We start from the raw sequence: 25,286 nt of genomic DNA, 5'->3' as shown, positions 1-25,286 counted from the left end.
GGAGAGGACAGGGGATTGTGGGGGAGAGGGGGTTGTGAGGGAGTACGGGGGTTTGGGGAGGGAGTGGGGGTGGGTGTAGTTAGGAACAGCCCTCTCTGGGGGTAAATCTGATTCCAGTGTCTGGCCACTCAGCTCCCAGCCTGGGATCACACCCACAAACAAAAACACATCGACCTTCAGGGAGAACTTCACCCCTGTCCCCTCAGCTGCTCTGCTTCCTCCAGGAACCTTCTCTCACTCTCTCATTCCCTCTCTCTCTCTGCAAGAACTCTCTTCTTTTTCTGTCTCTCTTTCTGTTTCTCTTTCTCCTTGCAAGAGCTCTCTCTAAATCTCTCTCTTTGTCAGTCTGCAGTCTCTCTCTCTCTCTCTCTCTCTCTCTCTCTCTCTCTCTCATTCTTTCACAATGTTTTCCCTCCCTCTCTGTCAGCAGGATCACTCTCACACATGCTCTCTCTGTCCCTCTGCAGGAGCAGAGCCAGTTGATCTGGAATATTAAGGACGAATTGAAGAAGTGCTGTTCTACCAATGATCTCCGAGAGCTTTTAATTGCCAACAAGCAAGAAGTGGCTTCAGGAGAGGCAGCTGTAAGTGACATCAGTCCTTCCTCTGTCAGACGCAAAGTTGTCAGCCAGTGGGTGATGAGAATCTCTACCCTGTCCACAGCCCAGTCAGTGAGTCTGAGACTCAGGGTCATCAGGTTTGCCCCTCACATTGACAGCTGGAATCGGTTCTCCAGTCATAGGGATTTAACATCACACAAAGAGGCCCTTCAGCCCATCAGGTACATTCCAGCCATCAAGCATCCGTCCATTCTGATCTCACTTTCCAGTGTGTCCTTATCTATTACGGTGTTTCAAGTTCTCAGTGAAATACTACTTATATGTTCTCGAGGGTTCCCACCATTTTGCTGCTTCCTGTTTATTGATACCTCTACTATGGGGAAATCTTTCCCAAAGAACTCCACCAGATCCCCCCTCAGCCTTCCCTGCTCAAAGGAAAACAAGTCCAGCCTCACCAGTCTCTCTCCGTAGGTGAATCCCTCCATCCCAAGCAACATCCTGGTGAATCTCCTCTACACTGTCTCCAGTGAAACCACATCCTTACGACAGTGCATTGAGCAGAACTGCACACAGCACTCCAGTTGTGGCCTCGCTTAATGCTGTGTACATCTCCGACATACCCTCCATGCTCTTGTATTTAATATCGTGACTAATAAAGGCAGGTACCCCATGTGCCCTCCTAACCACCTTCTCCACCCTGTCCTGCTCTATTCAGGGATCTATGGACATTCTCACCCAGACCCCTCTGATTCTCCATACGTTCCCGGGTCCTATCATTCACATGGACTCCTTTGCTTTGTTAGTTTTCCCACCTCTCTCTCCTCAGGGTTAAATTCCATCACCAATTGTCCTGTCCTCTGTGAACTTATTGATGGTTCCTCCTACATTCATGTCTAGATCATTAACGTACACAACTAGGAGGGAGCTCTGATCCCTGTACAACACTGGATTGGACATAGGCTTCTGCTCTCTCACACACACGCAGTCTCACTCACACAGACACTCACTCACACAGACACTCACTCACCGCACAGACAGACACGCGCGCACAGACAGACACGCGCGCACAGACAGACACGCGCGCACAGACAGACACGCGCGCACAGACAGACACGCGCGCACAGACAGACACGCGCGCACAGACAGACACGCGCGCACAGACAGACACGCGCGCACAGACAGACACGCGCGCACAGACAGACACGCGCGCACAGACAGACACGCGCGCACAGACAGACACGCGCGCACAGACAGACACGCGCGCACAGACAGACACGCGCGCACAGACAGACACGCGCGCACAGACAGACACGCGCGCACAGACAGACACGCGCGCACAGACAGACACGCGCGCACAGACAGACACGCGCGCACAGACAGACACGCGCGCACAGACAGACACGCGCGCACAGACAGACACGCGCGCACAGACAGACACGCGCGCACAGACAGACACGCGCGCACAGACAGACACGCGCGCACAGACAGACACGCGCGCACAGACAGACACGCGCGCACAGACAGACACGCGCGCACAGACAGACACGCGCGCACAGACAGACACGCGCGCACAGACAGACACGCGCGCACAGACAGACACGCGCGCACAGACAGACACGCGCGCACAGACAGACACGCGCGCACAGACAGACACGCGCGCACAGACAGACACGCGCGCACAGACAGACACGCGCGCACAGACACGCGCGCACAGACAGACTCACACAGACAGATACTCAGACACTCACGCGCAGACAGACATGCGCGCAGACAGACATGCGCGCAGACAGACATGCGCGCAGACAGACATGCGCGCAGACAGACATGCGCGCAGACAGACATGCGCGCAGACAGACATGCGCGCAGACAGACATGCGCGCAGACAGACATGCGCGCAGACAGACATGCGCGCAGACAGACATGCGCGCAGACAGACATGCGCGCAGACAGACATGCGCGCAGACAGACATGCGCGCAGACAGACATGCGCGCAGACAGACATGCGCGCAGACAGACATGCGCGCAGACAGACATGCGCGCAGACAGACATGCGCGCAGACAGACATGCGCGCAGACAGACATGCGCGCAGACAGACATGCGCGCAGACAGACATGCGCGCAGACAGACATGCGCGCTCAGACACTCACGCGCAGACAGACATGCGCGCAGACAGACATGCGCGCAGACAGACATGCGCGCAGACAGACATGTGCACGGACAGACACTCACGCGCACACACAGACACTCGCGCACACACAGACACAGACACTCGCACACACGTGCACACAGGGACACACACACACACACCCTTTGACCAACAACCTCCTCTCCCTGTTGATATGCCAATTTTGCCAAATTGCCCTGGATCCAAATAGCTCCTAATTTTTATTTAGATCAGTCTGCCATGGGAGACCTTACCAAAAGCCTTACTGAAGTCCATGTAGATGACATCAACTGCACTACCCTTATCTACACACACAATCACTACCTTGAAAAATTCAATCAGTTTTGTTAGATTATGACCTCCCCTTACCAAGTGGAGATGAATTCTCCCTCTGTGTTTCCCCACCACAGATATCAGACTCACTGGCCCGTAATCTCTTTGTGCTTTATCTTGAATACCACTGCCCTCCAGTCCTTGGGCACCTTTCCTGTGGCCAGAGAGGGTTTGAATATTCATGCTGGGAGGCTCCTCCCTTGGCTTCCACAGAAACCTGGGATTCGTGTCATCTGACCCTGGCGATGTATGTGTTTTCAAGCCTGTTCAAACCGCTAATACCTCCTCCCTCCCTCTCTGTTCAAGCGTATGAAAGTAAATCTTAATGACGTTAGCTTTCATTTTGAACGTCCTTGACAGGGTTGGTTTGGAAAGCAGTGTGTGTCAATCTGGAAGGAGGGCCTGGTATATTTAAAATGTTACCTAATTGGCCAAATGCCCCATTGGCTTCTTCACCTCCAATCCTGCCCAACCATTTTGATTGGCTCACCTACCGCTGCCTCTCCTGCTGTGATTGGTTCACCGCAGCTGCCTACCCTGCTGTGATTGGTTCACCCGAAGCTGCCTCCCCTGTCGTGATTGGCTCACCTGCAGCTGCCTCCCCTGCCGTGATTGGCTCACCCGCAGCTGCCTCCCCTGCCGTGATTGGCTCACCCGCAGCTGCCTCCGCTGCCATGATTGGTTGACCCGCAGCTGCCTCCCCTGTAGTGATTGGTTGACCCGCAGCTGCCCCCCCTGCCGTGTGATTGGTTGACCCGCAGCTGCCCCCCCTGCCGTGATTGGTTGACCCGCAGCTGCCTCCCCTGCCGTGATTGGCTGACCCGCAGCTGCCTCCCCTGCCGTGATTGGCTCACTTGCCACTACCTCTCCTGTTGTGATTGGTTCAGCTGCCCATACTCCCGCTCCTGGAAACGACCTTCCAAAATGACAGCTGTACAACTCTGCTGTGGTTATAATTCTGTGGTCAGTCAGTGTGTTTGAATGGTGTTTCCCTCTACCTCATTGATTCCCCAGGGTGTGGATAAAAGTAATTTGGCCCATTGAGTCCACACTAACTCTATGAAAAGCATCCCACCCAGAGCACCCCTTATCCCTGTAACCCAGCATATCCTATGGCTAACCCACCTAGCCTGCACATCCCTGGACATTATGGGGCAATTTAGTACAGCCAATCCACCTAATCTGCACATCCTAGGACTGTAATGGGAAACTGGGGCACCCATGGGAAATCCATGTTCACGTAGACCTTAGCACTGTGAGGCAGCAGTGCTAACCACTGTGCTACCACTGTATGTCCTGGTGAGCATAGATATCCCAATTCTTGGTGTCTAGTGGCACCAAGGTAAAGGACAGTGCAATGGAGTGTTGGTATCAGTGCCCTGGAGTGCTGTGATGGCATTGAGGCACAGAGATGGCAGACACCCTTGGTGTAGTGCCCTTCCAGTGGGTGCTGGTGGTGAGATTGCTTCCTGTGTGGCAGCATGCCCTTCACGTGTATTTGTTCTGGTGTAGATCTTGGACCAGGTGTCGGACGGGATGGCATTTGGAGCACTGCTGCCCTGTGAGGAATGCAAAGGGCAGTTATTGTTGAAAGGAGATGCCTACTGCTGCACTGGTAACATCACTGCCTGGACCAAGTGTAGTGCCAGCACCCAGACGCCCACTCGCAAGGACTGGCTCACTCCAAAGGTACGTGACAGGCCTCTTCTGCTGGTTGCAGTCTGCTTGTTCTATCTGGTGAAGCTTGGGGAGTTCAAGTCCCACTCTGGGTTGTAGGCCTGGTAGTCCAGCGCTGCACTCGGTAAGTGCTACCGTGTCAGGGGAGCTCGCCTGTTGCTCACTGCATTTCCCATGCCCCTGTTTTGGAGGAGAGCAGGGGAATTAGCCCTCAACCAGCATCACAAAAGCAGATTATCTACTTACTGTGTCTCATTGCTCCTTGTGGGATCTTGCTTTTCTCAACTTGTTACATTGAGTGACAAACTTGCATTTCTGTAGTGTGTTATGTGCCCTTAAGTTGTACAGAAGTGTTTTACAGCGAAAGAACTCCTTCCAAGTTAGAGTGCATTGTCTGAGGAGCTCTGGGCTGCAACGTAAAAGGACCCCAGTCCCTGTGACGGACAGGGATTTGGAATATCCTGAAGTCGCGAATTAATTGCAAGTTCCTTCCATTGTCCTTGCTGGCCAGGGGTTGGCACTTCTCTGGGTCTGCTGCACGTCACTTGGCTCAGAGCATTTGCTGCTTAGATGTTCTGGGCTTACATCTTTTGATCTTCCATTTGCTGCCTCATACTTCCATTAGATTCTGTTTATCCGGCTCTGTCCAGTGGTGTGACGAGCCGCAGTTTCAGTCCTCCACCATCAGGTGGCAGTGTGCTGCTGTACCATCAGCTTGCATGAGGAGGCAGCACAGAGCACTACCGCATAGACCCCATAGGGGACGGTACCATAGCAGCCAGGCTAACTTGGGGCTTGTAAACTCCACAAGGCGTCGGCCGCTCAGCTGTCACTTCCATTCCTAAATAAGACCTGGTCAATCCCAAACCCGAGTCTGTGGTCAGACACTGCTGCAGGCCTCATCAGCTGTAAAGGCGAGAGACCGGGGAGGGCGGGAGGTCTCAGCTGGAGTGGGGATGGGTTTGGGGGATTGTTGAAGGCAGGGGTCTCAGCTGATCTCCACACTCTTTAGTAGAAGACGAGGATTCACCATGTTCTTCGATCCTTCCTTTTAAAGCAAACATAGAGCGTGGAGACTGTGACACAGTGAGGGTTGGAACAGGCATGTGGGGCTATTGGCAAAATGGCCTCCTGTGGTGTATCACCCAGGAGGTTGCAAATCGTCCCTTCTTAGGTTCTCACTTTTCTAAACAAATTATTGGCAGAGCAGCTCTTGAATACAGTTGCAACAAAGACACCATTTCTCAAAGCTTCACACCTCTTATTCATCAGGACAGCTTGTAAGAATAGTGGTTCAATGGGGAGAAAATAACACTTATACTGCACGAGGGGAGAGTGCAAATTGGTTGGCAGATGGACTCAGATAGAGGTAGAATGCAGCAATAATGATGATTGACAGTTAACTGCCAAGTTATGTTCTAAACTTTAACCCGGGCAGATACAAGTTATTTGTTAATGTGTATTTTTAAGGTTGACCTCCCTCTTCAAAGACTGTTTGTATGATTTCCTTTTCGAAGTGTACATATGGGTAGGTGTAGTTGGAAATGATAAATGATTTCTGCAGAAATGTTTCTCTTCTGCTGATTGTCTGGTACACAAAAGGGTTTAGTAGACGGTGGTCAGGATACCCCGGATTGGAGGGAGTCGACGAATGGGTCTTCAAATCCCGCGAGGGCAGTTTTGCAGTTTGTATTTTGGATTAAAGACGTTTTGATTCTGAGGAACAGCTTTTTGAGTGGATGTTCGAGCAGGAGACTCGGGGGTTTGCAGGCCGGATGGACCTGCTCTTGTCCCAGCTCTCCCCCCACTCAAACCAGGCTGGCCTCTGTCCGCACAATTATCCTTCACCTGTGGAATTCTGTGTTCTCTAGGAATTCCATGAGATTCCCTACCTGAAGAAGTTCAAATTCAAAAAGCATGTCCGGATATTCCCGCCTGCCGCCCCAACGTCGAGTTCCGAAATTCCAGCCTCTGCTGATCCTGCCATTCCCTCGGAACCTGCAGGTAGGGAAAGCCTGGTGTGGGATCGCACTGTGTAAGGCAAGTCTGGCCCTCGCCTGGGGCATCTCTCTTATAACAGTATTCCAACAGGCGAGAGGAATTTAAAAATAATCTCTTCAGGAGAGTGGGAGCTGGATTGCCTCTCTTGAGATAATGTGTATGGGATCTGTTCCAAAAACCTTTCCGAAGAGATTTAGAGTCTGGATAGATGGATGGGGGCGGAGCTGGGCCTGGGGCTGGAGGAGGGAGCTCCAGCGCGGAGCTGGGCCTGTGGCTGGCGGAGGGAGCTCCAGCGCGGAGCTGGGCCTGGGGCCGGAGGAGGGAGCTCCAGCCGCGGAGCTGGGCCTGGGGCTGGAGGAGGGAGCTCCAGCGCGGAGCTGGGCCTGGGGCTGGAGGAGGGAGCTCCAGCGCGGAGCTGGGACTAGGGCAGGAGGAGGGAGCTCCAGCGCGGAGCTGGGATTGGGGCTGAAGGAGGGAGCTCCAGCGCGGAGCTGGGACTAGGGCAGGAGGAGGGAGCTCCAGCGCGGAGCTGGGATTGGGACTGGAGGAGGGAGCTCCAGCGCGGAGCTGGGACTAGGGCAGGAGGAGGGAGCTCCAGCGCGGAGCTGGGACTAGGGCAGGAGGAGGGAGCTCCAGCGCGGAGCTGGGATTGGGACTGGAGGAGGGAGCTCCAGCACGGAGCTGGGATTGGGGCTGGAGGAGGGAGCTCCAGCGCGGAGCTGGGACTAGGGCAGGAGGAGGGAGCTCCAGTGCGGAGCTGGGACTGGGGTTGGAGGAGGGAGCTCCAGCGCGGAGCTGGGACTAGGGCAGGAGGAGGGAGCTTCAGCGCGGAGCTGGGATTTGGGCTGGAGGAGGGAGCTCCAGCGCGGAGCTGGGACTGGGGCTGGAGGAGGGAGCTCCAGCGCGGAGCTGGGACTGGGGCAGGAGGAGGGAGCTCCAGCGCGGAGCTGGGATTGGGGCTGGAGGAGGGAGCTCCAGCGCGGAGCTGGGATTGGGGCTGGAGGAGGGAGCTCCAGCGCGGAGCTGGGACTGGGGCTGGAGGAGGGAGCTCCAGCGTGGAGGGAGCTCCAGCGCGGAGCTGGGACTGGGGCTGGAGGAGGGAGCTCCAGCGTGGAGCTGGGGCTGGGGCTGGAGGAGGGAGCTCCAGCACGGAGCTGGGGCTGGGGCTGGGGCTGGGGCTGGAGGAGGGAGCTCCAGCGCGGAGCTGCGCCTTGGTCTGGAGGAGGGAGCTCCAGCGCGGAGCTGGGACTGGGGCTGGAGGAGGGAGCTCCAGCGCGGAGTTGAGACTGGGGCTGGAGGAGGGAGCTCCAGCGTGGAGCTGGGGCTCGGGCTGGAGGAGGGAGCTCCAGCGCGGAGCTGCGCCTTGGTCTGGAGGAGGGAGCTCCAGCGCGGAGCTGCGCCTTGGTCTGGAGGAGGGAGTTCCAGCGCGGAGCTGGGACTGGGGCTGGAGGAAAGAACCCCATCCTGGAATTGGAACTGGGAATGGGACCAGAGGAGAGAGCTCCAGTGCCGAGCTGGGACTAGGAATGAGACTAGAGGAGAGAGCCCCCGTGCGGAGCTGAGTGCTCTAGAGCAGAGATATAGGGAGCTCCAGTATTGAGCTACGTGAAATGCTGTGTGCCATACCTTGAAGTCAGTCGTAGGCTCCTGAACAGGAAATGAGGCTGGAGCTATCTCCTTTCTGGGTCAGTGCAGTATTACTGGGGTAGGGCAGGGTAGATATTCCACCTCTTTAACTGGATCCTGCTTCTCTGCTGTTTGTGTCTGTCTGTGTAGGTTTACCTCTCGCAAACATGAAGGTCTTCATCCTGGGAAAGCTCTCGAAGAAGAAGGACGAGCTGAAGACCCTGGTGGAGGAGTTTGGAGGGAAAATCACAAGCACAGCCAGCAAAGCCAAGCTGTGCATTAGCTCTCAGAGTACGTGAATGATCAGTGGTGTTCCGCACAGCAGGAGCCCAGTGTATAACCCACCCCCTGCCCTGCCCTCCCCTCCCCACGCACCGTACCCCAGCCCTAACCTCTGGCAGCTCACTGCCTCCATTTCCACATTGGATTGAGGATGAGGATAAAGTTGGCACTCCTTGCTATCTCACCCCTCCCTTTCCACCCTCACTCCCCCTTGCCCCACCTCTCTCACTCCCCCTTGCCCCACCTCTCTCACTCCCCCTTGCCCCACCTCTCTCACTCCCCCTTGCCCCACTTGGCTGCGCTGGGATTGGCAGTGATGCCCACGGGTTGGTTTTGTCTTCTGCCCGGTCTGTGCTCCTTCTGCCTTGCGCTTTTAGAGTGTTTAATGGGGGCAGCATCGAGGGAGCTTTACTCTTTTGAACTGAAAGTGGAGGAAGCTTTACTCTGTGTCTAACCCAGTGCCGTCCCTGCCCTGGGAGTCTGTGATACAAACAACACTGGGGGAGCTTTAAAAGAGGAGATGGAGAATTACTTGCCATTTACAAGAGTGGAGATAGTCTTACCCTGTGTCTCAGTCTGTGCAGTTCCTGTCCTGGGAGCGTTTGATGGAGAGAGTGTTGAGAGAGCTTTATTTTAAAAGAGGCAACAGAAGCTTTACTCTGTCTAACCCTGGGCTGTGCTGTCTTGCCATTGTTTGTTGGAAAGTTTACTTCCTGTTTAAAAGATGAGAGGAGACTTAATCTTGTATCATCCCGTGCTGTATATTTCCGGGGAGTGTTGGTTGTGGAGGGGGGTTTATTTTCAGTTTAAAAGATTAAATGGAGCTTTATTCAGTGTCTAACTCCTTATTGTCCCTGCCCTGGCGGTGTTTATTGGGGACGTTGCTGCAGGACCTTTGTTTTCTACTTGAAAGAGTAAAGGGAGCTTTCCTTTCTGTTTGAGAGATTAGAGGCTTCCAGTTACAATGTTTCTCTGCAGTGGTAGTACAGGTCTGGGGGACTGAATGTTATGTTCTTTAACAACAATAGAAGAAGGCCTGATGGGCTGAATGGCCTGTTTCTGTTGGGTCTTTCCCCTCGGTGGTTCAGACTGATTGATTGCTGGTAACCTTTTTTTTTCCACAGAGGAGTTGGACAAAATGTCGAAGAAGATGGAGGAGGTGAAGGAAGCCAATGTCCGTGTGGTTTCCGAGGATCTCCTTGACGACTTGCGGTCAGGGAAAGGCCTTCAGGAATTGTTGTCGGTGCACGGGATCTCATCGTGGGGAGCTGAGCTCACCCCTGAGGTGGTGCAGGACCCCCCTGTCGCTGGGAAATCCACTGGCAGCAAGGTCACAAAGAACTCCAGTGGTAAAGTCAAGCAGGAGCAAGGTAATAGAGCTTCACTCAAAGAGCTGCATTTATATAGTGCCTGTTAGTACTCCAAAACCTCAGAGCCGCACAATAACTTCTGTTGCGTAAATGCTTGTAAGTTAGCGACACAACAGCTAATTCTGCACAGCAAGCTCCCACAAACGTCAATATCAGAAATAACTTGATACGGTCTTGAATTTGTAACAAAGGGCAGGTTGCTGTTGGGACGAGTATTCCACATCACACGCTTCCAGAATCTTCAAATCCCGTGCAGCCACCTATTCCTTCCAGAATGTTCTGAACTGTGCTGACACGCCTTCCTTCCCGAATCATCCAATCCCACGTCAACTTTCCAGAACCTTCCAATCCCGCGCTGCCACCTTTTCCCTGCTAGAATTTTCTGATCCATGCTGACACGTATTCCTTCCAGAATCTTCTGATCCCACGTCATCTTTCCAGAATCTTCCAATCCAACACTGCTGCGTATACCTTCCAGAATCTTCCGCTCCACACTGACCTCCCTCAGTACTGAACCCGATTACATACTGAAGTCCTGGTGTGGGACTCCTTCCCATTGGCTCATGCAGTCAGTCAGAGTAACTTAAGAGTTGGTGATTTATTTGGAATTAATTTACAGGATATGGGCTGTTTTGTTGGGCCAACATTTATTGCCGAGTCCCAGGGTTCCCTTCCTGAGATGGTGCCGAGTTGCTGCAGTCCGTGTAGCAGGTTCGGTTCTGGGTTTGGGTGGAGTGAAGGGATTTGTTCAGGAGGCAGGCCCCACGGTTAGAAAAATAATCTTTGTATCGTGGTGAAATTGCGACCTGCTCATGTTTGCCTCTTCCAGAATCCGGCAAATCAGAGAAGAAGATGAAGCTGACGGTTAAAGGTGGGGCAGCAGTGGACCCTGACTCTGGTACGTGGACCTGAACATCAGCAGATATTATCCCCACCAGTATTGACTGTGGTCAGTGGGGTCTACCGGTCAGTGGTCAGTGCGGTATCCCGGTCAGTGCGGTCTCCCGGTCAGTGGTGTGTGCGGTTCCCCGGTCAGTGCGAACCCCCGCGCCCCAGTCAGTGGTGTGTGCGGTTCCCCGGTCACTGGTCAGTGCGGTCTCCCAGTCAGTGGTATGTGCGGTTCCCCTCCCCCCAGGTCAGTAGTGGGTGTGGTTCCAAGCTGCTGGTTTGACATGAGGTTTCGGCACCCCCCTGGTAACTCGGGGATACCGGAGGAAGGGAGGGCAAACCGGAGAGGGATATGGAGTGAGTCTGAGGATCCCATGCACCCCCTGGTTGATGTGTTTTTCAGGGCTGGAGGATTCGGCTCATGTCTTTGAGCAGGGCGGCAGGATCCTGAGTGCTACCCTGGGCCTGGTGGATATATCCCGCAGTCAGAACTCCTACTACAAGCTGCAGCTGCTGGAGGACGACAACAAGAAGAGGTTTACCGTGCACCCGGTCACGGGGGTCTCCCAGGGTCAGGGAGGTGTGGGGGTGGCGGTCCCAGGGTCAGGGGGACGGTCCCAGGATCGGGAGGGCTGTGCCAATGATGGTTCTTTCCCACACCGAGGGAGTCCCAAGATGAGGGTGGGTCAGGGCAGGGGGCACTAGTGTCATGGGGATTGTTTCCTGCAGAATCACTTGGAGCTCTATCATACAGGGGGCTGTCTTTCACAGTGAACCCTGTCAGTGCAAACGCAGACACACACGCAGACACACCAAATACGCAGACACACCACATACACGCAGACACCACATACACGCAGACACCACATACACGCAGACACCACATACACGCAGACACCACATACACGCAGACACCACATACACGCAGACACCACATACACGCAGACACCACATACACGCAGACACCACATACACGCAGACACCACATACACGCAGCAATGGTGTGTGCGGTTCCCTGGTCAGTGCGGACCCCCGCGCCCCAGTCAGTGGTCAGTGCGGTCTCCCAGTCAGTGGTGTGCGCGGTTCCCTGGTCAGTGCGGACCCCCGCGCCCCAGTCAGTGGTCAGTGCGGTCTCCCAGTCAATGGTGTGTGCGGTTCCCCGGTCAGTGCGGACCCCCGCGCCCCAGTCAGTGGTCAGTGCGGTCTCCCAGTCAGTGGTGTGCGCGGTTCCCTGGTCAGTGCGGACCCCCACGCCCCAGTCAGTGGTCAGTGCGGTCTCCCAGTCAGTGGTGTGCGCGGTTCCCCGGTCAGTGCGGACCCCCGCGCCCCAGTCAGTGGTCAGTGCGGTCTCCCAGTCAATGGTGTGCGCGGTTCCCTGGTCAGTGCGGACCCCCGCGCCCCGGTCACTGGTCAGTGCGGTCTCCCAGTCAGTGGTGTGCGCGGTTCCCTGGTCAGTGCGGACCCCCGCGCCCCAGTCAGTGGTCAGTGCGGTCTCCCAGTCAGTGGTGTGCGCGGTTCCCCGGTCAGTGCGGACCCCCGCGCCCCAGTCAGTGGTCAGTGCGGTCTCCCAGTCAGTGGTGTGCGCGGTTCCCTGGTCAGTGCGGACCCCCGCGCCCCAGTCAGTGGTCAGTGCGGTCTCCCAGTCAGTGGTGTGCGCGGTTCCCTGGTCAGTGCGGACCCCCGCGCCCCAGTCAGTGGTCAGTGCGGTCTCCCAGTCAGTGGTGTGCGCGGTTCCCTGGTCAGTGCGGACCCCCGCGCCCCAGTCAGTGGTCAGTGCGGTCTCCCAGTCAATGGTGTGTGCGGTTCCCTGGTCAGTGCGGACCCCCGCGCCCCGGTCACTGGTCAGTACGGTCTCCCAGTCAGTGGTGTGCGCGGTTCCCTGGTCAGTGCGGACCCCCGCGCCCCAGTCAGTGGTCAGTGCGGTCTCCCAGTCAGTGGTGTGTGCGGTTCCCCTCCCCCCAGGTCAGTAGTGGGTGTGGTTCCAAGCTGCTGGTTTGACGTGAGGTTTCGGCACCCCCCTGGTAACTCTGGGATACAGGAGGAAGGGAGGGCAAACCGGAGAGGGATATGGAGTGAGTCTGAGGATCCCACGCCCCCCCTGGTTGATGTGTTTTTCAGGGCTGGAGGATTCGGCTCATGTCTTTGAGCAGGGCGGCAGGATCCTGAGTGCTACCCTGGGCCTGGTGGATATATCCCGCAGTCAGAACTCCTACTACAAGCTGCAGCTGCTGGAGGATGACAACAAGAAGAGGTTTACCGTGCACCCGGTCACGGGGGTCTCCCAGGGTCAGGGAGGTGTGGGGGTGGCGGTCCCAGGGTCAGGGGGACGGTCCCAGGATCGGGAGGGCTGTGCCAATGATGGTTCTTTCCCACACCGAGGGAGTCCCAAGATGAGGGTGGGTCAGGGCAGGGGGCACTAGTGTCATGGGGATTGTTTCCTGCAGAATCACTTGGAGCTCTATCATACAGGGGGCTGTCTTTCACAGTGAACCCTGTCAGTGCAAACGCAGACACACATGCAGACACACCACACACGCAGACACACCACACACGCAGACACACCACACACGCAGACACACCACACACGCAGACACACCACACACGCAGACACACCACACACGCAGACACACCACACACGCAGACACACCACACACGCAGACACACCACACACGCAGACACACCACACACGCAGACACACCACACACGCAGACACACCACACACGCAGACACACCACACACGCAGACACACCACACACGCAGACACACCACACACGCAGACACACCACACACGCAGACACACCACACACGCAGACACACCACACACGCAGACACACCACACACGCAGACACACCACACACGCAGACACACCACACACGCAGACACACCACACACGCAGACACACCACACACGCAGACACACCACACACGCAGACACACCACACACGCAGACACACCACACACGCAGACACACCACACACGCAGACACACCACACACGCAGACACACCACACACATACACCACATACACGCAGACACACACGCATACACCACATACACGCAGACAGACACACACACCCCCGCAGACACACACTCCACATACACGCAGACACATGCACTCGCCACATACAAGCAGACGCGCGCGCACACACCACATACATGCAGACGCGCACGCACGCACACACCACATACACACTCAGACGCAGGCACGCACATACCACATACACTTAGACGCGCACGCACGCAAACACACACACCACATATACTCAAACACCCACACACCACATACACATACACCACATACATGCAGACAGACACGAACACGCACACCACATACACGCAGGCGCAGTCGCGTGCGCACACACCACATACACTCAGACGCGCACGTGCACACACACCACATACATGCAGACACACACACCACTTACACTCAGACGCGCACACACACACACCACATACATGCAGATACGCACACTCGCCACAGACACGCACACATGCACACACACTGCATATACGGACACGAGCACACATACACCACATACACTCAGACGCGTGCGCGCACACACCACATACAAGCAGACGCACCACATACACTCAGACACGTACACACACAGACACACACACACACCACATACACGCAGGCAGATGCGCGCACACAGCACATACACGCAGACAGACACACGCTACATACACGCTGGTGCAGACGCGCACGCACACACACCACATACACTCAGACGCGCATGCACATACCACATACATCATATGCCCACACACAGCGCATACAAGCAGATGCGCGCACACACCACATACACTCAGACACGTACACACGCAGACACACACACACCACATATACGCAGACACACACACCACATGCACGCAGACACACACACATACACCACATACACACGGACGCACGCGCACACACCACATACACGCGCACACACCACATACACGCAGATGTGCACACACCACATACACGCAGACGCACACACACCACATATATGCAGACTCGCACACACCACAGACACGCAGACGCGCACACACCACAGACACGCAGACGCGCGCACACACACACCACATACACACAGACGCACACTCTGACGTGCACAGACACGTGCGCACACTGGCAGTGAGTGAGTCAGGGAGAGGGCAAACTGAACAGACGAATTGCAGAACAGAAGAGTCAGAGCAGGACTTCACATTCCTGGATCACTGGCTCTGTGCCTGGGGTCGGTGGAACCTGTCCAATTCCGACAGGTTGTATCTAAACCGGAAAGGGGCCAGGATTGTCGCTGGGGCAGGGAGGGGACGGTGCTCCATAGTGCAGCTGATGAAGGTTAATGCTAATTTGGCAGGAAGATGGGATATGATATCTGCAAAAGTGAGGACTGCAGATGCTGGAGATCAGTGTTGAGAGTGTGGTGCTGGAAAGGCACAGCAGGTCAGGCAGCATCCGAGGAGCAAGAGAATCCTGATGAAGGGCTTTTGCCTGAAATGTTGATTTTCCTGCTCTTCGGATGCTGCCTGACGTGCTGTGCTTTTCCAGCAACACACTCTGGGATATGGTATGACAGGACTGTAGTGGTGATAGACTGACAAGTATGGTTAAAGAATGAAATCAGTACAAGCCAGAGTGTAAAGATAATCGAAGGAAGGCACAAGTTTTATTGAAAGGAGATTTGTGAGTAAAGCAAATGAGTTGAGAGGCGTGTCGCTTCCCACGTGGAGATGTGATATTGTTGCTATCAGGAGGAGCAGGATTGACAAATTCACCTTGAAAAATTCAGTCAAATTCGATCTCCCCTGATGAAGCCATGCTGCAGATCTGTCAGTGATTAATGCCTGTCCAAGTGGAGATTAATTCTGTGTCTCAGAACTGCTGCAGTAGTTTCACTATCATTGATGTTAGACTGACTGGCTTATCATCACCTGCTTTAGCCTTATCACCTTTCCTTGAAACCCTGATCCCATTTAGCTGTCCTCCAATTCTGTGGCCAGAGAGATTCTGCAAATTAATGTCAGAGCCCCTGTAATTTCCTCCCTTGCCTCCCAGCATGGCTTGGGATCCATCTCACCAAAGCCTGGAATGTATCCACCTGTTAAAACCACAGGTACCTCCTGTCTCTCGATGTTAATTTGTTCCAAGTGTTTCCCCCGATTTCTGTATCTACAACTTCTCTACAGTCAAAAGAGATGCAGACCAGTCAGTTTAAACCTCAGTTCACATTTTGACTACCCCACCCTGACTGTTTGGTGGTCTGTGGTACGCTCCCAGTAAAATGATTGATTGCCTCTTTTTGTTTTTAAGTTACACCCATATGGCCCCATTTGAGGAACATTCTAGTATGTCATCCACCTCGCTGCGGTGACTCCTTGGTCAGTATTGCAGCACCCCTTTCCCTTTTATGTACCCCTCCCCGTGTCGTCTGACGATCTCATGCTCCAGAGGTGACTAGGTGTGCAGATGAGGATTGTGTGGTTGATACAGTCCATGTGGACTTCAGTAAGGGTTTTTGACAGGGTCTCACATGGAAGATGTTCTGGGGCAAATTGGCTTAGTGGCAGGAAGTAGAGGATGATGGTTGAAGCTTGCTTGTGCAACTGGAAGTCTGTGTTCATTATGTACCACGGGGTTCAGAGCTAAGAGTACACCTTAATGGTGGGACCCTAGGAAGTACAGAGGGGTCAGAGGATCAGTCCATGGATACAGCAGGACAGGGTGGATAAGGTGGTTAGGAGGGCGCATGGGATACCTGCCTTTATTTGATAAGAAAGGCCGATCTCCCTGAACCGGCCTGAGAGTAGGGGCAGGGAGACCCCCCCAAAGGTGATGGTTGGGGTGGGGGGAGGGTTGTTGCTGTTTTTGGAGCTGCGGGCGGTATTCTGACCGGGTTCGCGGCTGCTCCCTGACACTGCTCGGTTCCGACGCCGCAGGTACTGGGTCTTCAGGTCCTGGGGCCGAGTGGGGACCACCATTGGTGGCAACAAGCTGGAGAAGATGTCCTCCAAAGAGGAAGCCGTCGACCATTTCCTGGGGCTCTATGAGGAAAAGACGGGCAACGCCTGGCACTCCAAAAACTTCACCAAATACCCTAAAAAGTTCTACCCGCTGGAGATCGACTACGGCCAGGTGAGTACCACTCCCGCTCCCCGTCACAGAAAGATCCGGAAGCTTGGTCAGTTGGCCCATTGTGTCTGTGCCAGGCCTTGAAGCTGCTGCCCAGTTAGCCCCTGGTTCCCTCCTGTTCTGCTCAGGACCCCACCCCACACACCCCATTATTAATGGCTCACCTTCGCTGTGCGAAAATCCTCTCTGTTTATCCCCCTTCCCCTTTGCCACTGATTATAAACCTGTCTGCCTCTGGCTATTGGTCCTCCTGCCTCTCACTCCAAATATTCAGTGACCTTTGAACCCCCCCCAGTGTCAGATCGCCTCTAACTTTAGCATCGTGGAGATTTTGCAGTGTACACGGAGGCCATGAGGCCCATCCTGTCCCCTGCTGGCCCTGGAGAGCCGATCCATACTGTCATTTCCTGCTCAAAGGAGACTAAATGCAGCTTCTCCGGCCGCACCCTCTGGACTGAAGTCCCACCCCAGCGCGATCTCCTTGACACTGGGGGACGTCTGAGGCCTCACTGTCCTCCTCTGACGGTGGGCCCAATAAATAAACTCGAGACGGGAGCGCAGTCATCTGCAGGAAACGTGGACTGAAGGCAAAGTTTTCAGGAGGTCAGTCAGTGCCGAAGGTAGATCATTGATCCGACTGGTTAACTGCGTGAGTGAGGATTATGCCCAGCTGAGGCCTTGTTTTTGTCATGTTCTGTACCACTATTAGTAAAGCCCAGAGGGTACTGCACACTGCTTTTGGTAAAGAGCCCCCTGAATTCAAGTCCTGGCCGCGCTTGTCACTAGAATTCAAATCTACTAATAATGACCCTCAGAAATCCAGAAAGTAAGAATACAGGTTGGCCATTCGGCCCTTCAAAGCCTGCTACACCATGGCTGACCATCCAACTCACTAGGCTGCCCCCATTTTTCTCCCCACATTTTTTGATTCCCTTCAGCCCCAAGAATTGTATCCAACTCCCTGTCGGAACATTCAAACGTTTTGGCCCCAAGCACCTTCTGTAAAAGTAAGTTCCACAGGCTCTGGGTAAAGACATTAATTACTTCATACCTCTGTCCGAAATGGCCAAGCCTACATCCTTAGACCTCTGGTTCCGGACTCCATGGTCATCAGGTAGATTTTACCCAGTCTCGGCCTGTTAGAATTGTTGAAGTTTTTACGAGATGCACACCCCCCACCCCCATCCCCCACCCCTTTCATTCTACTAAACGCCAGTAGAATATCGATGTTTCTCATTCCCACAGGATGAGGAAGCTGTGAAGAAACTCACTGCGAATTGTAATACTAAATCCAAGCTGGACAAAGCCGTCCAGGACCTCATCAAGACCATCTTCGATGTAGAGAGTATGAAGAAAGCCATGGTGGAGTTTGAGGTATGGCAGGTTGCAGGGGAGGGGGCACGGTGGGGAGGTCATTGTGGGGTCATGTGTACATTCTGAGAAAAAGAATACCCTCCAAAGGAATTTTCCGGGACAGATTGTGGGGGGAAACCAGACCGTGTCACCAGCGTTAACGGCATCTTAGAATTGTGCTCCATTCAGACCCCCACTCTGGTTTAATTTGAGAAGTTTGGAAACGATTCAGCTCATCATGTCTGTGTCATTGCATTGAAAGCTGTTCAGTTGGCCTCCCTGCTGAAATATTAGCAACTGCTCCCTATAAAAGGACTATTGTATGATACCATGAAATACCCACAGCTGAACCTCCTATATTTCCTGCCCATGAGTTTTCCTTCTTATACATTCATAGTCCTAGAGATGTCCAGTATAAAATCAGACCATTTGGTCCAACCTGTCCATGCCAACCAGATATTCTAAATTAATCTAGTCCCATTTGCCAGTACCTGGCCCATATCTCTCTCGACCCTTCCTATTCATATACTCATCCAGATGCCTTTTAAATGTTGTAATTGTACCAGCCTCCACCACATCCTCTGGCAGCTCATTCCATACATATACCACCATACACTGTGTGGAAAAAGTTGCCCCTTAGACTCCTTTTAAATTTTTCCCCTTTCGCCTTAAACCTATGCTGTTTAGTTTTGGACCCCCCTACCCCCCAACTCCAGGGAAAAGACCTTGTCTATCCATGCCCCTCATGATTTTATATTTCTCTATAAAGTCACCCCTCAGCCTCCGTCGCTCCAGGGAAAACAGCCCCAGCCTGTTCAATCTCTCCCTGTAGCTCAAACCCTGCAACATCCTTGTAAATCTTTTCAAAAGACCTTGTCTATCCATGCCCCTCATGATTTTATATTTCTCTATAAGGTCACCCCTCAGCCTCCGTCGCTCCAGGGAAAACAGCCCCTGTAGCTCAAACCCTGCAACATCCTTGTAAATCTTTTCTACACCCTTTCAAGTTTAATGACATCTTTCCTATTCGCAGGGAGACTTCCAAAAGTGGCCTAAACGATGTCCTGTACATGACATCATGTCCCAGTGTTTGCACTTTGTGGTGTGTTGAAACAAGCTGTGTACATTTAGAATAGGATTTCTCTATGTAAACAGGTCCTGGTCACACTGTACTCACAAGCTGCAGCCACCAGGTGGTGCTCTGGTGGTGGAGCGAACAATCACTGGACTGATTGGGTATTATTCAGCCGTGCAGCTCTGTGTGGGACTGCAGGGTGTAATCATTGCCTTTTCCTGGGTCATTCAGAGACGAAATGGAAGAGAACCAGCAAATGTTTTCTTAACTCTGCAAACTGCATTGTATTTAAAATGAAAGTTAAATATACACAACACCACGTTACAGTCCACCAGGTTTATTTGGAAGCACTAGCTTTCAGAGCTGTACTCATTCATCAGATAGCCAGTGGGGCAGGATCATAGGACACAGAATTTATAGCAAAAGATCATACAACTGGTGCGATATATTAAACAAACCTAGATTGCTGTTAAGTCTTTAATCACTTAAATGTGGATGCAGATTTCAATTGATTAATATGTAAATCCCAGAACTTCTTTCAAGTCACAGTCCCAAGATAACTTAAGGTTGTATTTAAAAAGGTGACATCTCAGCTCAGTCAGTGCATTCAAGGTGCAAGGTTAGAGTCATGTTTAAAATGAAAGTCTTCCTTCTGTGATGTCTGAACATACATGTTCTTTCCTATTTACAAAGTACATACACACTGAGTGTGGAAATGCGGTCATATCTGTTATTTCTGTGGAAGTGTCTGATATTTACTGGCATCATCTTTGTCCCAACAGATTGACCTTCAGAAGATGCCTCTGGGTAAACTGAGCAAGAGGCAGATCCAGAGTGCGTATGCCATCCTCAGCGAGGTGCAGCAGGTAGTCAGCAGTTCTCTCTCTGTTACAGTACCCACTGGTTAGGGATACAGGATAACACCTTCACAGGGTGAGATTTCAAATCCCACTGTGCTCAGCAGGTTTTGAGAAGATATGTAGCTCAGGTTGAGGTTTTCGATGTAGGTTTGCTCGCTGAGCTGGAAGGTTCATTTCCAGACGTTTCGTTCCCCTGCTAGGTAGGCCCAATGAAGGTGTTATCTAACGAAACATCCGGAAATGAACCTTGCAGCTCAGCGAGCAAACCTACTGTGCTCAACGTGAAAGTGTTAAACCCTTACCCTCCCTCCCTCCCAGTGTATCGCTCTGTTCTGTGCATTAGACAGTGTAACACCCTGCTCTGTGTACCTCACTGTGCACTGGACAGTGTAACACCCTGCTCTGTACCTCACTGTGCACTGGACAGGGTAACACCCCGCTCTGTGTACCTCACTGTCCACTGGATAGTGTAGTACCCTGCTCTGTGTACCTCACTGTCTACTGGACAGTGTAGTACCCTGCTCTGTGTACCTCACTGTGCACTGGACAGTGTAACACCCTGCTCTGTGTACCTCACTGTGCACTGGACAGTGTAACACCCTGCTCTGTGAACCTCACTGTGCACTGGACAGTGTAACACTCTGCTCTGTGAACCTCACTGTGCACTGGACAGTGTAACACCCTGCTCTGTGTACTTCACTGTGCACTGGACAGTGTAACACCCTGCTCTGTGAACCTCACTGTGCACTGGACAGTGCATTGCCCTGCTCTGTGTACCTCACTGTGCACTGGACAGTGTAACACCCTGCTCTGTGTACCTCACTGTGCACTGGACAGTGTAGTACCCTGCTCTGTGTACCTCACTGTGCACTGGACAGTGTAACACCCTGCTCTGTGTACCTCACTGTGCACTGGACAGTGTAACACCCTGCTCTGTGTACCTCACTGTGCACTGGACAGTGTAACACCCTGCTCTGTGTACCTCACTGTGCACTGGACAGTGTAGTACCCTGCTCTGTGTACCTTACTGTGCACTGGACAGTGTAACACCCCGCTCTGTGTACCTCACTGTCTACTGGACAGTGTAGTACCCTGCTCTGTGAACCTCACTGTGCACTGGACAGTGTAACACCCTGCTCTGTGTTCCTCACTGTGCACTGGACAGTGTAACACCCTGCTCTGTGTACCTCACTGTGCACTGGACAGTGTAACACCCCGCTCTGTGTACCTCACTGTCTACTGGACAGTGTAGTACCCTGCTCTGCGTACCTCACTGTGGAGTGGACAGTGCATTGCCCTGCTCTGCGTACCTCACTGTGGAGTGGACAGTGCATTGCCCTGATCTGCGTACCTCACTGTGGAGTGGACAGTGCATTGCCCTGCTCTGTGTACCTCACTGTGGAGTGGACAGTGCATTGCCCTGCTCTGCGTACCTCACTGTGCGCCGGACATCGTGTACCTCAGTTGTCTCCAGTCAAGGGCAGGAACAGGAGCTGTGAGCTGTGATGTGCATACTGAAACCTCTGTCTTTTCCTGTGCTAAGGTTGTGGCTAACAATGGGGTGGAGTCTCAGATATTGGACCTGTCCAATCGCTTCTACACACTCATCCCACACGACTTTGGAATGAAGAAACCACCTCTCCTGAACAACGAAGATTATATCCAGGTAACTGGGGAGGGTAATACGTGTACAGTACTACAGTGTTGGGTGATGGTGGCGGGGGAGGAGTGAAAGCCCTGTGCTAATGGCACTAGATCATTAAGCCAGCACCATCCTCAAGATCTATCCCACCTGTCCGTCTTCGCTCCACCCTCCTCTCCGTCCTATCACCTTTACCCCTTCCTCCATCCACCTATTGCACTCTCAGCTACCTTCTCCCTAGCTCCACCTCCTTCCTGTTTATCTCTCCAACCCCGAGGCTTCCAGCCTCGTTCCTCTTGAAGGCTCCTGACTGAAACGTCAATTTTCTTGCTCCTCGGATGCTGCCTGACCTGCTGTGCTTTTCCAGCACCACTCTAATCTAGACTCTAATCTCCAGCATCTGCAATCCTCACTTTCACCCATTAACTCAGAGACCCTGGTAATATCCTGGGGCCCGTGTTCATATCCCACTATACTTAGATTTAATAAAAATCTGAAGTTAAAAGTCTACCGATGACTATGAAAACCATCTGGTTGGCCAATGTCCTTTAGGGAAGGAAACTGCTTATCCTTTCCCAGACTGGCCTAATGTATGGTTGACTTGTAGCTGCCCTCTGAGTAATCAGGGATGGCAACTAAATACTGGCTGAGCCAGCAACACTTTCATTCTGTGAACAAATAATAACTTCAAATGATTCAGAATGTTTCCATTTTCCAAAATGATGGAGTAGTTGGGGGTGGGGGGTGACTATGGTTAGGAGAGTCGCTAACCGAGGCATTGGATTGAAGAGAATGGGTAAAGGAGCCAGAGAGCAAAGGGAAGGAAGATTTGATGCAGAACCGAGTTGGTGGGGTTGGATTTTGAAGATTTGAGAGCCGTCCCTTGGGGCTGAGAAAGCTCAGTCCTCCTGATATTCCAAAGGAGAATTGCAGACATCGTAACAGCCAAGGGGATTGAGCAGGGAGGTGGAGCTGATTGGGTAACTCTGTCACAGAGCTAGCATGGGTTGCATGGCCACCTGGTCCAGTGATGCATTTGGGAATTTTACTGCTGACTAACAGTAAGGCCCCGTTCAGAATACTGTGTGCAGTTCTGGTCGCCCTATCATAGAAAGGATATCATTAAACTAGAGCAAGGACAGAAAGGATTTACTGGGATGCTACCAGGACTGGACAGCTTGAGTTATAACGAGAGGCTGGAAATGTTGAGACTGTGAGGGGATGACCGTACAGAGGTCAGTAAATTTAAACAGGGGCATGGTTAAGGTAGTTGGTAACAGCTTCTCCCTATGATAGTGGAGTCTAAAACTAGAGGGTGTAGGTTTAAGGTGAGAGGGGCAATTGTTTCACACACAGGGTGGTGAGTGTCTGGAACGGGCTACTAGGGGTAGTGGTGAAAGCGAGTACAATTTTGTTATTTAAGAAACATTTGGACAGGATGTGATAGGTATGGAGGAATATGGATCAAATGCAAGCAAAAGTTTAATTGTGAAAACTGGGCAGCATGGACAGGTTGGGCCGAAGGGCCTGTTTCCATGCTGTAGATCTCTCTTGCTCTATAATAAATTCCTTTTCAGTGCTCCCCTCTTGGTAAATGCGGCACCTCTCACTATTCCCCTCAGATCTGAGGTTTGTCACTTATTCAAGCCAGTTGTTTCTTGTCCCTAGCTATCAACTCAAGTCAAGATTACACCGTTGGCGATAGAGAGAGAGAGCTCTGCTTGATATCTGGGGACTGGATTCATGGTCTTAAGAGCTGAAAGGGGAGGTGTTTCCCACAAGACAGGGCTATACATTCCGCAGCGTTCTGGGCACCAGCTGGCTTTCCCGTTGTGAATCCCCTCAGCCAGTAATTCGGTTTCAGAGTAAGCCGGCAGTAAAGTTCACTGAAGCTTCGCTATCTTTGAGGCTGGGTCACGGCACGCAAAATTTGTCACGCACGCTGTCCGCCACTCCCTGCGTAATTCCTGAGATCTGGAATGCACTGACTGAAATGGGAGGTGGGTGTGGGGGTGGAGGGCGAGGTGTTGAAGAGTGGGGCCTAGCTGGTGGGTGCCACCAGTTTTCCAGGCATGAAGGATCCAGTGGCCTCGTCCAGTGTCACCTCCACTACGCCCGCAGATACTTTCAAGAATTATTTGCCGTGCCATTATAGTTTGTGAAATATCCAGAGGGTTTTTCAGATTCTGTCCAGTTTCTTGCAGAATGTCAGGACTATTGCAGAGTTGAGTTGAATCTTAAAGACACCTCTGTGCCTCTCTCGCTCACTGTAACTCACTGCACTGCTCTGTCCTTGTGACCCGGGTTTAGTTGAACTGGTCGTGGCTGGGCTGGAGGTGCGTCTCTGTGGTTGTGTATCAGGTAACTGGGAATAGTCCTCATGATTCGGAGATGCCGGTGTTGGACTGGGGTGTACAAAGTTAAAAATCACACAACACCAGGTTATAGTCCAACAGGTTTAATTGGAAGCACACTAGCTTTCGGAGCGACGCTCCTTCATCAGGTGATTGTGGAGGGCTCGATCGTAACACAGAATTTATAGCAAAAATTTGCATTGTGATGTAACAATCAATTCTTCAATGTATAATTTCAGTTACATCACACGGCAAATTTTTGCTATAAATTCTGTGTTACGATCGAGCCCTCCACTATCACCTGATGAAGGAGCGTCGCTTATGTGGTTTTTGAGCAAAGTGCAATGTAACTCTGAAAGTACCAAAAAAATTCACCACCCACAATATATATGTGTGCATGTGAATAGTCCTCTCTTCCTCAGTGATTCATGGAGTCTCCGGAGTAACTGCAGAATGGGATTTGAATGTCCTAATGTAGAAGTTCAAAGAGCCTATGACTTTACTCCCTCGTCCCTATCTTTGCTGTGCCCCTCTGTGTGTAATTTGGACATCCTTACCTAAAGGAGACTTGCTTAAGAGGAGTGGAGCCAAGATTTACCAGATTGAGGCCTGATCTATGAAGGGAGACTGGATCCCTTCACTGGAGTTTCAAAGAATATGGGGCTGAATCTCAGAAACCTATAAACTATAACAGGACTGGACAGGGTAAACACAGGAACAATGTTCCCGATGACAGTGGAGTCCCCAACCAAGGGTCACAGTTTAACAATATGGGCGTATGAGATCAGGAGAAATTTCTTCACCCTAGAGTGATGAACCTGTCAAATTACCTGCCCGTTTTGTAGCCAAAAACATTGAGTGTTTTCATAAAGGAGTTTGATATATTTCTAAGGGATCAAAGGGTTTGGGGAGAAAGCAGGAACGGGGATAGTCAGCCATGATCATATTGAATGGCTGAGCAGGCTTGAAGGGCTGAAT

The 25,286-nt window shown here is 52.6% G+C and overlaps 1 protein-coding gene across 1 annotated transcript in view; it reads left to right on the top strand.

Moving 5' to 3' along the window:
* Positions 1–25,286, top strand: part of parp1 (poly (ADP-ribose) polymerase 1) — a 60,819-nt gene that overhangs the window by 24,023 nt on the left and 11,510 nt on the right. The window contains exons 6-16 of the mRNA XM_043687287.1: positions 468–584; positions 4,571–4,747; positions 6,607–6,739; positions 8,513–8,653; positions 9,769–10,014; positions 10,844–10,912; positions 11,306–11,438; positions 16,832–17,027; positions 18,270–18,398; positions 20,235–20,318; positions 21,856–21,978. Of these exons, the coding sequence (XP_043543222.1) occupies positions 468–584; positions 4,571–4,747; positions 6,607–6,739; positions 8,513–8,653; positions 9,769–10,014; positions 10,844–10,912; positions 11,306–11,438; positions 16,832–17,027; positions 18,270–18,398; positions 20,235–20,318; positions 21,856–21,978 (1,548 nt within the window). The remainder of the gene's footprint in view (positions 1–467; positions 585–4,570; positions 4,748–6,606; positions 6,740–8,512; positions 8,654–9,768; positions 10,015–10,843; positions 10,913–11,305; positions 11,439–16,831; positions 17,028–18,269; positions 18,399–20,234; positions 20,319–21,855; positions 21,979–25,286) is intronic.

The sequence above is a fragment of the Chiloscyllium plagiosum genome, chromosome 3, assembly GCF_004010195.1.
Source record: "Chiloscyllium plagiosum isolate BGI_BamShark_2017 chromosome 3, ASM401019v2, whole genome shotgun sequence".
Lineage (NCBI taxonomy): Eukaryota > Metazoa > Chordata > Chondrichthyes > Orectolobiformes > Hemiscylliidae > Chiloscyllium > Chiloscyllium plagiosum.
Note: the sequence above shows the minus strand (reverse complement) of the source record. Positions and strands in the feature narration are given on the sequence as shown.